Raw genomic sequence first — 13846 nt, 5'->3', positions numbered from 1 at the left:
ATAGCTTCAATAAAAATAAACAACAGCAAATTAAAAAGGAATTGTTTCAAATTTGGAATATATAATTGTAGAATAGTAGCTGTTTAATGTAGCTAATCTGTACTTTAATGTAGGTGCATCGCTTCAAACTCTATTAGTGAAAAAGGAGAAAGCTTGCACAATTCATACAATCAATCAACTAACTGATATTCGTAAAAGTGATGGGAGCGTGTCAGTTTTTTCGTATTCACGACATCCAGTTATATCTCTGACATTACCCAGCCGCCTTTTTACGTTCGAGACTTCATCAGTAAAGAGAGCGTGCTTCGGTACATGTCTAAGTGTCTCAAGTGGATATAACTTTACGTCTGTTTAAGAATATACGGAGCAGTTTTGCTTAATACTTTACTTTTTCGCATCACTATCATCACTTATATGACTTTTTGAAACGTGTTACCCAGTAATTCTGGAACCGTTGAATCTTAATATAATAAAGTGGATGGACATCGTTGCCTATAGGGAAAATTTTCTTTCGTAAATAAATCCGTCAACTTCGGTAGCATCGATAGCATTGTTGTTGTATATATAATTTCCTCAGAATCTATGTTCTTGTTATATAATAATACACACATACAAATTAAAAGTAACAAATATAATAAATATGACTTAAAAGAGTTTACATCAAAAATGGCTTAGATTTTGAACGTTTCCATCAGCACAGATTTTCTGTAAAGATTTGTGTGTTTGCAACTACAGGTGTCACGTCCTATTTCAAATTGGTCAAATTTCTTGCGTTCCAGTGATATTTTCAGCTCTCCTGAATCATCAATTTTGGTCGGTTCATCACTCCACTTTTTATGATCCGCTTTTATTATGACAGAGAATGATTACATAGATTGATTCTAGCTACATCCGTGGTCCTAAGGATGGATGCTCAGCCGAAAGGCTAGTTGTTGTCATTTGTTGCTATGGTACATTGTTTGGTAACAAGGGAAACAAAGATCGGACTCTAGTGTGAAATGCATTGGTCATTGCTCTCATTCTGTTTGCTGGATTAACCTTTGAAAAGTGAGAAAAATACACTGAATTAAGTCTTATACGTAACGGCTTGATTGTAGCTTTTGGGTGTTTCGAACTCTTCACCATTTCAGTTGACGCTAAGATTTTAATAATTAAACACTACGATCATTGTTTGCCTAACGATTTGTTTGTTTGGTTTTAAAGGACCAGCCTTATCCCTCATACCAGATGAGCTCAGTTAATGGTTTTTATTTGTCACTACATAATTTCCTCTTTTCTCAACTAAGGTATGCTTTGGTATTTCCGGTTTCTTCATCAGTTTTATATTTGTGTGTTCGGTAGTTTCCCTTTTTTGACATTGGTATGGTATTTGTTTAAACTTAAAAAGCACACGACCATTACAACAGCATGTATGAGAAATTAGCATGTTCAGCCAGTTTTTTTTTCGAGGTAACAATTAAGCATTATGTTAAATAAATGAATACAAACCAAGTTGGCTAATTATACTGGTTCTGTAAGCATAAATTCTGCGCTGTGTGACACAATTTTTAGTAGTTTGTAGATAAATTATAGAAAACAAATATATAACTTCAATCATCTTAGCTTGAGTTTTTACTTGAAACGATCACTCAGTAGGAAGAAATACATTATAAAAGCTACAAATTTTGTGCGACTTAAAGTAGTATAAAGATTAAAAATTCAATTTCACTAACACATAATGGAAGCCTAACATTAACGCATCTTCTAAAAAGGAAGATAGTAAAAATACTAGAAACAAACAATTGCATAATCATATGCTAGTGTTGCAACAGAAAAAAATTGTGCATTTTGTAAACATTAGGTAAATCAACATTACCACTGCTATGTGCTTACGGTGGAAACGACAATGGTCACTCTACATGATTCGACAACACTCTGGTTCTGTACACACTGTGCTCGAAATCGTTCTTTAGTTTATGGTTTGTTCCATAAACTATTTGACTGAATTGGTTGCTTCGATGTTCGACAGCAAAATTCACACATACGCAAACCAATCTTAGATTTCTTATTTCTAATGATTATGTTTAGACACATTCTTAAAAGTATGAATCTGTTATTTTGTTTTCTTGTATTTCGAATGTTTCTATCGCACTAGTTTGCTGCTATTGAATATAATAGTCGATTTTGTTTTCGCCGGGCTAAATTTCGTTACCGAATGTAGGTCTGATATTATTTAACATTCTTCAGTTTAGTTCTGCTATTATTTCATCGTACGATTACATTATAAGAAGCTATTCACAAAGTTCTTTGTCGCCATGACAAATGTTTTGCAGCAAAATCGTTCAATTGTGAAAGTGCTTTCTATGTGAAACTACAGAGTACTAATCGATTTGCTGGCCCATACCGCAATAATAAAAAGTGAGTTAATTAGCTGTGTTATTTTTAATTCGCTTACACAAAATTGTAATCGTATTTCGCGTGGGATCCGGTAATTTATATCATAGTACATGGTACGCTCTCGATCCGACTATCGTTCAGTTGCTCCTATCATATTACAGATAACCGGGTTTCTACAAATACAAAATATCTAATCGTTTGTTTCCTTCGTCGATATTTGGAAGGTTCAATCACTTGTCATTTCAATCTAGTTATTAGCATGTTCAGACTAGTGTGCGTCAAAAATCTTAAATATTTTTGTATGGCTATGCTACATGCTACAGACCAATGAAGAATTGCGGACTGACATTTTCCGGAAATTTGTCCACGCAACTTTACGACAATACTGGAGGCGTACATCCGTTATTTAAAAAAAATTGCAACAAAAACGAAATTATGGTACCAATGGTCATCACATTATTAGAGCCATCGCTTTATTTGGCATACTAACACCTAACACATAGATGGCGCTAGTTTTATTGCAGTCACCGTTTTTACCATTTTTTTTATATATAAAAAATAGGTATAGAATTCGCTCAAACTTTCGAAAATTTTTCCGAGGCCCGGAGGGCCGAATGACATATACCAATCGATTCAGCTCGACGAACTGAGCAAATGTCTGTGTGTGTGTGTATGTGTGTGTGTCTGTATGTGTGTTGTCAACTAAGAGGTCGAGATCTCAGAGATGGCTGAACCGATTTTGATAAAACTAGTCGCAAATGAAAGGTCTCCCCGTCACCCAAAACGCTATTGAATGGTTTTGAGATCAGATGTTTACTTTTTGAGTTATTCGAAGTTTTATGTCAAAATTTTTTTTTGTCAGTATCTGTCACAATTGACCTTGAAAACAGAATATGTTTTCAGACTTAGATTCCGCACGATAATACCTATCCAACAAGCCATAGATTGTTAAAATCTGTCCATTTTTAACGGAGATATCGAAATTTTTGTGTAAACGACTTTTCCCCCTATTCCAGCAGTAGGAGTTTTGAGCGCTGTATGACAAAGCAATGATTGGGAGCAACGGAAAACACGATTTTTTATTCTGTTACATACAATTGTTTCTAAGTACCAAAAAGACTGTGTACAGCATCCTTTTTCATGACAATTTGCCTCGGACCGATTTTAGCACGGCTCGTTTTTGGCAACATAATCGTTCGAATATGACATATATAAACCAGATGATGGCAGATTTTTTTTTAATTATATTGTTTTAAACTACTTACAGCAATAAATGCTGGAAGAACATAACATCCATATACCATTCGAATCAGTTCGTCGAGATCAGCAAATGCGTGTGTGACAAATAATTTCACTCAATTTTCTCTCAAAATTTCTTTTCTACAAATTCAGATTCATACGAAAATTCGTATGCTCCCAAACAAAGTTCCTGAATTATGTTTGGTTCCGACCTCTGGTTCCGGAACTACAGGATGATATATGAAACGAAATCAAAATTGTGTAACTCATTCTTCTCGTAGATGGCTGAACCGATTTAAGATTCAAATGAAATCTAAGAATCATCTAAGATGCAAATGAAAAGTTTCAAGATTCTTTAAAACATCTTGCTCTTTAGTCAGATCAAACTTCCGGTTTAGGGGATACAGGGTGATTGGTATAAAAATGTCTATCCCACATAAATTAATCAGGTTTATCGGGTTATCAGATTTGGATAGTCGATAAAAAAAATAACTTTTTTCAGTTTTAGTGGTATTCAGTTGTCGATTCAGAAGGCACCTAAAAATTTAATTCGTGCTATGATTTCTCAAAGATGTCTTCACTGATTTTCAAATATTTTGAAACAAATGTAAACTATACAGCTATTCAGGTGAATTTATCTGACTTTGGCCATACCGATTTTAGAATTCCGGTTCCAGTATAAAATCGTTTCTCAAAGCTCAATCGTTTTCTCAAAAAAGCCTAATCAAATTTCAGAAACAAAAATTCAAATTTAAATAAACTTATATACAAAATTAATAAATTTTATACATACATACAAAAATTAATTAATTTATGCAATTATGACTTCCGGTTCTCGAATTACATGATGATGAGTTTTTAAAATTCAAACCGATATAGAAGATGACAATCCCGAAAAGCTTCAAAGTTGGACTCAAAACTGTTGTAATTTATTCGTCATATGGCCATACGAATCGGTTTGGGTTATGCTGGTTCCTGAATACCGGCTCTGGAAGTACCTTAAATTACCGTAAACTCTAAAGTGGAACTTACATATCATGGCATGTTTAATCGATTATCACACTTCTAGATTTAAATTCGATTGTATTTGCAGTTTCGACATTACAGAGTAATGAGTGATTACAATCTCAAATTGTCGCTTAAAACGACGGTCATTAAAATAATGTAATGAAAACTTAAACACCGAAGAATATTCATGCAAAAAACACATGCGGATTGATAAAAAAAAGGTATCATCTCACTGCTAGGTGGATTAATCACGTTTTTCAGTTAATACTAACCTTTCAAAGAAGCTGTAACAATTTCATGACATTTTTTTCATTAGCTGGTGAGTCATAGTGCTAAGAGTTACGCTACTTTTGTTATTTTCAAAACAATAGATAAATAACAATTTTGTGTTTTAATTTTACACTGCTTCTTGATGAGAAAAATACGAAGCAATGGCTCGAAAAATGTTATGGAGCCTCGAACAGAAACAACAATAAACTGTTGATTTGTTGACTTCAAACGTGGTCGTAGAGACACCGATTACGCAGAACGTAGTGTACGTCCAAATGAGGTGGTAACACCAGAAAACAAAAAAAAATATCCACAAAAGTGTTTTGAATGATCGAAAAGTGAAGTTGCGTGAGTTAGCTGACTTCGTAAAGATATCAAAAGAACGTGTTGGCTTTATATTGCATGAGCATTTTGACTATAAGCAAGCTTTGCTCACTGTTGACCAAAAACGAGAACGTGTTGGTGATTCTGAACAGTGTTCGACCATGTTGAAATGTAACAAACCGGAATTTTTGCGTCGATAGTGACAATGGATGAAACATGGATTCATCACTTCACTCCGGAATCAAAACGATCGTCATCTGAGTGGACAGCAACTGGTGAACCTCGTCTAAAGCGCCCGAAAGCACAACAATCGGCTGGAAAGGTTATGGCCTTGGTATTTTGGGATGTACGTGGTTTAATATTTATCGACTATATTGAAGAAGGAAATACCATTAACACTGACTATTATATAGCGTCATCGGAGCGTTTGAAGGCTCTATTATATAGCGTTACTGCAGCGTTTCGAATTGCTCCCACATCCACTGTATTCGCCAGATTTGGCTCCCAGCGACTACTGGTCGTAGAACTTACAGCTATGGAAAATCATGCACGACTACGGATTCCCGGATAAACTGATACGATTGGTCAAGGCTACGATGGATCGAGTGATGTGCGTTGTTCGAGTATCGGGGATCAACTCGAGTCTCTTCGAAACTCGCAGAGGGCTACGGCAAGGTGATGGCCTTTCGTGTCTGCTATTCAACATTGCTTTGGAGGGTGTGATAAGAAGAGCGAGGATAGACACGAGTGGCACGATTTTCAGAAAGTACGTCCAGCTACTTGGTTTCGCTGATGATATTGATATTATAGCACGCAACTTTGAGAAGATGGAAGATACGTACATCGAACTGAAAGCTGAGTCCAAGCGGATCGGACTAGACATCAATGTGTCAAAGACAAAGTACATGAAAGGCAGGGGCTCGAGAGAAGATAACGTCAGCCACCCATTACGAGTTTTGATTGTTGGTGATTAAATCGAAATGGTCGACGAGTTCGTGTACTTGGGCTCACTGGTGACTGCCGATAATGACACCAGCAGAGAAATTCAGAGACGCATATTGTCAGGAAATCGCGCTTACTTTGGACTGCGCAGGACGCTTCTATCGAGCAAAATTCGCCGTCGTACGAAGTTAACTATCTACATAACGCTGATTAGACCGGTTATCCTCTACGGGCACGAGTCCTGGACAATGCTTGCGGAGGATCAACGCGCACTAGGTGTTTTTGAACGGAAGGTGTTGCGAACCATCTTCAGCGGAGTGCGGATGGAAGACGGTACGTGGAGAAGGCGAATGAACTGCACCAGTTGCTGGCAGGACCAACCCTCGTCCAAACGGCCAAGGTCGGGCGGTTACGGTGGGCCGGGCATGTTGTTAGAATGTCGGAGAACAACCCGGTTAAAATGATTCTCGATAATAATCCGACCGGTATATAAAGAAGAGGCGCGCAGTGGGCAAGATGGATCGATCAAATTGAGGACGACCTGCGGACCCTTCGCAGCTACCGAGGCTGGCGGCGAACAGCCATGAACCGAGTTGAATGGAGACGCCTCCTGTATACAGCAGAGACCCGCGTGGTCTAAGACTGAAAGAGTAAGAGTAAGACTACTGGCTGAACAAAATGCTCGCCAGTAAGAAATTTTGCACGAATGAAGAGGTTATCGCTGAAACTGAGGCCTATTTTGAGGCAAACTACGGAGATTACGTGAATGAATAAAGTTCATTTTGAACCAAAAAAATCGTTCTCTCTTTGTTAAGCCTGCGACATTTTTCTTGAGACTATATTTCTTGAACCGTAAGTTCGCCGGAAGGAATTCAATAGCAACTTATAACATCTTTCATTTGAATCTAAGCCGGTTCTACCTTCTCAGATAGATCGAAGTGAGTTCCGATTGGTAGTTTTTGACTACTATTTCCGGTACTTCCAGATCCAGTAAAAACCGGGACCCAGTATAGTGAAAGCCAGTCCATTTAGCCGTCCGCTAACAGGGCCTACAAATTGGAACAGTTTCTACCACCGTATCGCAAATCCCAACTAACCAAAAGTTCGGATAAAAGGGACTGATTTTGCTTAAGCAGCTTTCAAAGTTTATCAACAGCATTCTAAGCAGCCCATTTTTTAAGTAATTATCCACACTTGAATACATTGTTCAGCTTCTATACAGCGAGAAAGTTTACAAGGACCTTGTTCTGTACTGTCAAGTTGCCAAAAGTATCACGCGTACTCTTAAGTAGCAAGAAAGTTCACGCGGAACTTGTTCTATACTTCTAACTGTCAAAAATTGCCACGTGTGTTCTTAAGCAGCTAGAAAGTTCACGCGGAACTTTTTATGTACTTTCAAGTTCTCAAAAGTTCCGCGTGTACTTTTAAGCAGCAAGAAAGTGGATATTTTTAGTAATTGTGGAACTTCTGGTTACTTGGGATATTTTACGTTCTTTGCATCGTCACTTTGAAAATGTCAACACTTGGTACTTTCCAATACCGTAACCGGATGTCGGATCCGGATAAAATTCAACAGCCACCTTCAGGATTATATAATCTTTCATTTGAATTTAGGTTTATTAAAACTGGTTTAGTCATCTCTGAGCAATCGGAGATTCCATTCTGTAGTTCTGCCAGGATAGTCGGAATCGGTTTGTTTGGCCAATGACTACCAATTGAAATAGTGTTGACCTCAGTTTAGAAAATAAAATTCGTGTTCTACTTAACCGCCGAGCAACGGTATAAATTTTTATCAATCTGCACCCTGAAGTTCCGCAACCGGATCCGGATAAAAATCAAGAGTTTGATATGAGACCATAATTTGAACCGATCATTTGAAGCTTAGTTTGAAAAAGGTTGTCCGTCATCTTTAAGGAAAGTGACTAAGTAGTAAACCCAATTTCACTAATCTCGGAACCGAAAGTAGGATTTAAGTGAAATTCAGAAGCTTCATATTGGGCTACAGAACCTTTCATTTGAATCTAAGTTTGTTAAAATCGGTCCTGCCATCTCTGAGAAGAGGCTACCACGTTTGGCATAAAGCCGTTTGACATAATACCGTTGGGCATAACAACATTTGGCATAGTGGTTATTTGGCATAATGGTTATTTGGCATAATGAATATTTGGCATAATGGTCATTTGGCATAACAGTCATTTGGCATAACAGATGAACATGCTTCTTCATAGAAATTGTTCTAATTTACTGCAATTTTGAAAGGTCTAATGCGGCTATGCCTCATCGTTTTTAATGACCTGCTGTCCGACCTCGCTGCCGCTCGTTCGGACTTAACTAAGGGATAGCTCCTAGCTTTGGGTAATCCGGGCAAACGCCCGCAGTTCTAGTTTTCCTTGCACAACATAACTTGATCGAAACGCAAACGATAATTTTCAAATGCATTTATTATTATGACAAATGACATTATGCCAAATGACCATTATGCCAAAAGACCATTATGCCAAATAACCGTTATGCCAAATAACCATTATGCCAAATAGCGTTATGCCAAACGGTATCATGCCAAATGACCTTATGTCAAACGGGCCGCCCCCCTCTGAGAAATTGCGTGGATATAAATGTTACATACATACATACATACATACAAACACACACAAATAGAAATTTTGAATACTTGACGAACTGAATCGAATGGTATATGACACTCGGCCCTTAGTTCGAAAGTCGGTTTTCACAGTGATTGCATAACCTTTTTATATGAGAAAGACAAAAATATTACTGACTTCCCTAATTTCATAATAATTTTCTATTTTTTTGTTCGTGATCGGCTATGGATGAGCGATAAAATCTGATCATTTTCTAACTAACATCGGTCACTTACCGATTTCTAAAATTCTCTGGACATTTCACTCGTTAGAACGCTTATTGATTGAAGAAGCATTGACATTATCTTCATTTCTCCGGTCACTGCTTGATTACGATGTGACCAAATAAAAATCGGACAGAATAAAAAATTGAAATTTGTTCAATTACTCCAATAAACTTAATTACTCATTTACTCCAATAAACTTAAAGTCCGATAACTTTTTGCAAAGAATAATGAGCTTTATCAATTCATGTTTATGTTAGTACTCTCGTTTATTTTTTTACTTCAATAGGGTATAGAAGAATGAGAGGCAAAACAAAAAAGCCGGCTGTTTTTGACTGAGTATACTTCTACTTGGTCATTAAACTACGGAGTATCTCATTTGAAAATCACTTTCACAGTACAGATTACAGTTGACGATGATTTTTTGTCAGTCTGTCAAGGTGACAAATTGAAATTCTGCTCTCAAATTTGGTTGAATATGTAAATTCAACTGGCTTTTTGCTCAATCGAACAAAACGAGCGGACGGCTAACTAAGCTAAGCTAAGTTTCTTGAAAAATTAAAATAAATAATTATGAAACTACGTAGACGTTAGTCAAAACCACCCCTGCCCCCTCGTAGACAAACGTGGACTTTTGTCAGACCCCCCTTTTGCAACCCTAAAGAGTCTACGTGTTTTATGAACGGTCCCTTAGCGCAACCCATACGAAAAAGTTCCTGAGGTCGCATGTGCCATCTACAAAATTACATTGCTGAATTTGAATTTGATTTATCGAAGATGGAACAAGTCTCCTTTGCATTATGTTGTTTTTATTTTCTTACAAATTTGACAATCAATTAGTGAGCAGGGTTCATTGTAAATCCAGTGAGGTCAGGGTGTAGAAAAAAAGTTTAAAACTCTTCACGAATACAAAATGAAATTCAATAAAAGCGATAATATAATGTGAAAAAAAAACAATATTAGGACCGAATACGATGTACGTGACCAATATTACCTGACCAGGGTCATAAGACAAGCCTTGATAGCCGAGTATGATGTGTCTTAGCCATGATCTGAAAGGATCATCATGATTAATGATGCCGCAGCACTAGCCAAGTCATTGGTATCTGCATTAGGAATTGAACAGATAGTCAAGAACTATTCGTCGTTCGTCGTTGGCCTTTGGTGCCACAATATTACCGTGAAATTTTCTTACGATTCGACACACACGTCTTTTTGGGATATTTTTTTTCGAAATCTATCGAATAATTCTGTTAGATGCATCTGCTCGACCGGTATCGATAGTTACATATGTGTGTGCTCAGATTCACATTCGTATGACACTTCTGAGTGTCATACGCTCGTAACAAACTCTAAAAACAAATAACAAAAATAACTGTCTACCCTATTTACTGTCTTAAATCGAACACCTTCCCGGTGTTCTCTGGCTTTCCGTAGCCAACCGTTTCTGCTGCTTCATCCGCGCCCTGATTAGTTCCTCCGCGCAGCTTCAACGTTACGATGTTGGCTCTGTTTTCCAGAGCGATGGCCAGATATCGACCTCCAGTTAAAATCTCACACGTTGTAATCTTTTCCTGTGGGGTGTACACAGCCATCGGTTTTCCACTATCCAGCTCCCACAGACGAACAGACATGTCACGTCCTTCCTTATCACTAGAAAGTAAAACTTTTCCGGACGGGTCTAACTTTAAAAGCGTAACAGGAGCCGAATGCCCAGTTAGAGTGCAGCGACAATTTCCTGGTGTGAATAATGTGCAAATTTACGATAAATTTTTATTCGGAAATATATCAACAATACCTGTAACCAAGTCCCAAATTAGAATACGCGCATCTTCGAGACCAGCAATGACGCAAGTATTTGTCTGGGATATAGCCAGCGACACAGTGTTGTAGGCAGGTTTCCATTTCTTGAACAGAGTCCCACTCTGCAGATCATAAACAACGATAAAGTTTGGACTAGGCTCTGCCAACTCTTTGGCGACTACACAAACGTAGGATCCCTCGTGTGTGATTGCCGACAGTGATGTTATAAAGTCATGGTGTGGTATCCTCAAATCATAAAGGAGCTTTTTCTGAGATAAATGCCAAACAAGTAACGGGAACGGCTTTTGCGTCTCATCGCCGCAAACTAAAATCCTGAAAAAGATACCATTTTCGTTATGAACTTAGTGTCCGATTGACAATTGCCGACCTTACCTTCCATCTCCGGACACCAGCAACGAATTGAGAAACCGGTCCTCACCAGCCTTAAACGTCGTGACGCAATCGCCCGACTCTATGTTCATCAAATTTACATACATTCGGTTTCGTGACAAACAGACTAGATGAGCTGAATCGTGAAGTCCAAAATATGGCATCTTTTGGTTCATGACACCCTTGAGGGTTACCTTGAACTTCCCGTCATCTAAATCGACTATTCGAATTTCTCTTCTACACAAGACCGCTACTCCGTGTTCACCTACAGGACAGATCGCTGACGGTTGCGGCACCCCCAAAAGCGTTCGAACCTTACTACAACTGAAAAGAGATAGTGATGTTAAAAACCGATAGTATTATTTCTCACCACACTTACTTTGCAACATCCCACACGCAGATCTCCTCTCTGTTAGTGCTTAACGAAATCACAAAATAACCATCGATATTCAGATTAACAATCAGATCGTATCCAGCAACCATTTTCTCCGCCTGGGAGCCTTTCCTGACCTCTTTGGTCTCACTAAGTTCTAGTTTTTGCAGGTAGGTAACGGTACTGGAATCAATGAAATCTAGCCACTTTTTCAACACCTCATTTCCAACAAATACCGATCCTTCGGCTTTAATTTCCGTGTCAATATAATTGTAAAGCAATGAATACAATTGTTCGCCGTCATAATTCAGAGCCTTAAAATGGATTTCGATAAATTTCTCTAACAACACAAGATGACCCTGCGCAGATTTACTACTACTATCAGCTAAATTTACTAGACAAATATCATTTAATAAATTAACACAACCGGTTGCGACTAGTTTCTCATGAATCCAGCTCAGATCGGTCAGAAAGCTCGACCTGGCAAACGATTCATCATTCGGTTCCATTTTGTACCTGTGATACGGCAGCTCCACAAATTTTCTAATATTGAGACTAAATTGAAAAAAAAAATCATTTTTTAATTATAAAAAACATTATTTCATCAGTTGAACTCTACCTTGTGTCCTTTCCTTTTTTATCGGCGTAGCAATTCGGTAGCTTCTCAAAGTAGTCGTACAATATCTTATGCGCATCCTTAATGTGACTTTCATACCGCTTACTAGCTACAACTCGAAGTGTTCGATCGACCACGATAATGTTTTTATTGTGCAGAAACAATGGTCCCATTTTCCAGCAGAACTGAGTCCATAGTTTGGTTGTAGATCCTGAGAAAAATATTATTAAAAAAAATGAGGTATAGGTAAACAATGACTAACTATTTATCTCGTTCGATACAGTTACTAGACGTACACAGTATACAATTTACAGTTTACAGTTTACAGCTTACAGTTTACAGTTTACAGTTTACAGTTTACAGTTTACAGTTTACAGTTTACAGTTTACAGTTTACAGTTTACAGTTTACAGTTTACAGTTTACAGTTTACAGTTTACAGTTTACAGTTTACAGTTTACAGTTTACAGTTTACAGTTTACAGTTTACAGTTTACAGTTTACAGTTTACAGTTTACAGTTTACAGTTTACAGTTTACAGTTTACAGTTTACAGTTTACAGTTTACAGTTTACAGTTTACAGTTTACAGTTTACAGTTTACAGTTTACAGTTTACAGTTTACAGTTTACAGCATAAGTATATACGTATAAGTTTATCAAAGTCAGTCATTTATCTTCAAGAGTATTCGGCAACTATTTCTAGTATTTCCTGAGCAGGAAATCGGTTCTTTTGGCCATCTACTAATAATGAGTTAGAGCAGTTTTTAGCATGGTTTGGAAGATTCTCAAGTGTTTTGCATCGTTATTTTTTATAACGGTTTGAATATTTCGACACTCATTGCTAGTCAACATCCTTGTTGTTCGCAATCTTGGGTTCGTTGCAAGTTGCTGTAAATGTGCTTTGTTGTTCATTGATTGCAGTTGCTAGTTGGTTTGGTGGTGAAATCGGTTTTGAAACACAAGTACTGAGTTGACTAGTTACCGTTGTTGAATAATTGTTCTTGTCTTTGGTTGAAAATGTCTTCATAATTTCAATGTAGGATTTACCATAGTGAGCAGTTTTTTTTTGTTTTTTTTCATACATTTATTTTATGAGGCTCAAGATCCTAAAACTAAGCAGAGCCGGTTCATCATATAACATTAGTTGCAAATAAAATCAAGATAAACTGTTTTTACTGGATCTTGTTGTAACCCTTCCATAGTATTGTCCGAACCGATGTTAGTTGAAGTGAGTTTGTGTTGTTTCACGATGATTGCAGTTGATGCTTTAGCTGGAGAAGCTTGTTCGGTTATTGCAATATTTTTGTTTGTTGAACCAATAGTACTGGACTCGCTAGATACCCATGCTGAAAGGTTACCTTTGGTTGAAGATGTCTTTTTCGCAGTTTCAGGGTAGGGCTTGCCGCAGTGAGCAGGTTGTTCACGTAACTGACATGTAAAGCTGATTATCGTAAGTAACCAACGATGTACAAGGATGTTTCCCGCCCTGACCAAAATTCACGAAAAATGTAATGTCTTTGTGTGTGTGGGGAAAAAATTCCGCCACACTTTTTTTTCGATGGAAAGAATTTCTCCGTACTACGACATATTTTCTCGAATATAATGATCGCTGGCGTACGGGGGAACCACGTGCACAGGGATG

At 37.5% G+C, this 13846-nt stretch overlaps 1 protein-coding gene across 7 annotated transcripts in view; it reads right to left on the bottom strand.

Moving 5' to 3' along the window:
• Nucleotides 1-531: 531 nt before the first annotated feature.
• Nucleotides 532-13846, bottom strand: part of LOC131427450 (uncharacterized) — a 54359-nt gene continuing 41044 nt past the window's right edge. For all 7 annotated transcript variants that reach the window (XM_058590639.1, XM_058590642.1, XM_058590645.1 and 4 more), the window contains exons 12-16: nucleotides 12211-12418; nucleotides 11598-12146; nucleotides 11222-11542; nucleotides 10824-11161; nucleotides 532-10763 (exon numbers count right to left, since the gene is read on the bottom strand). In XM_058590639.1, coding sequence (XP_058446622.1) covers nucleotides 10414-10763; nucleotides 10824-11161; nucleotides 11222-11542; nucleotides 11598-12146; nucleotides 12211-12418 — 1766 coding nt within the window. In that variant the 3' untranslated portion in view covers nucleotides 532-10413. The remainder of the gene's footprint in view (nucleotides 10764-10823; nucleotides 11162-11221; nucleotides 11543-11597; nucleotides 12147-12210; nucleotides 12419-13846) is intronic.

Source organism: Malaya genurostris, chromosome 2, assembly GCF_030247185.1.
Source record: "Malaya genurostris strain Urasoe2022 chromosome 2, Malgen_1.1, whole genome shotgun sequence".
Taxonomy (NCBI): domain Eukaryota; kingdom Metazoa; phylum Arthropoda; class Insecta; order Diptera; family Culicidae; genus Malaya; species Malaya genurostris.
This window is presented reverse-complemented; position numbering and strand designations above follow the sequence as displayed.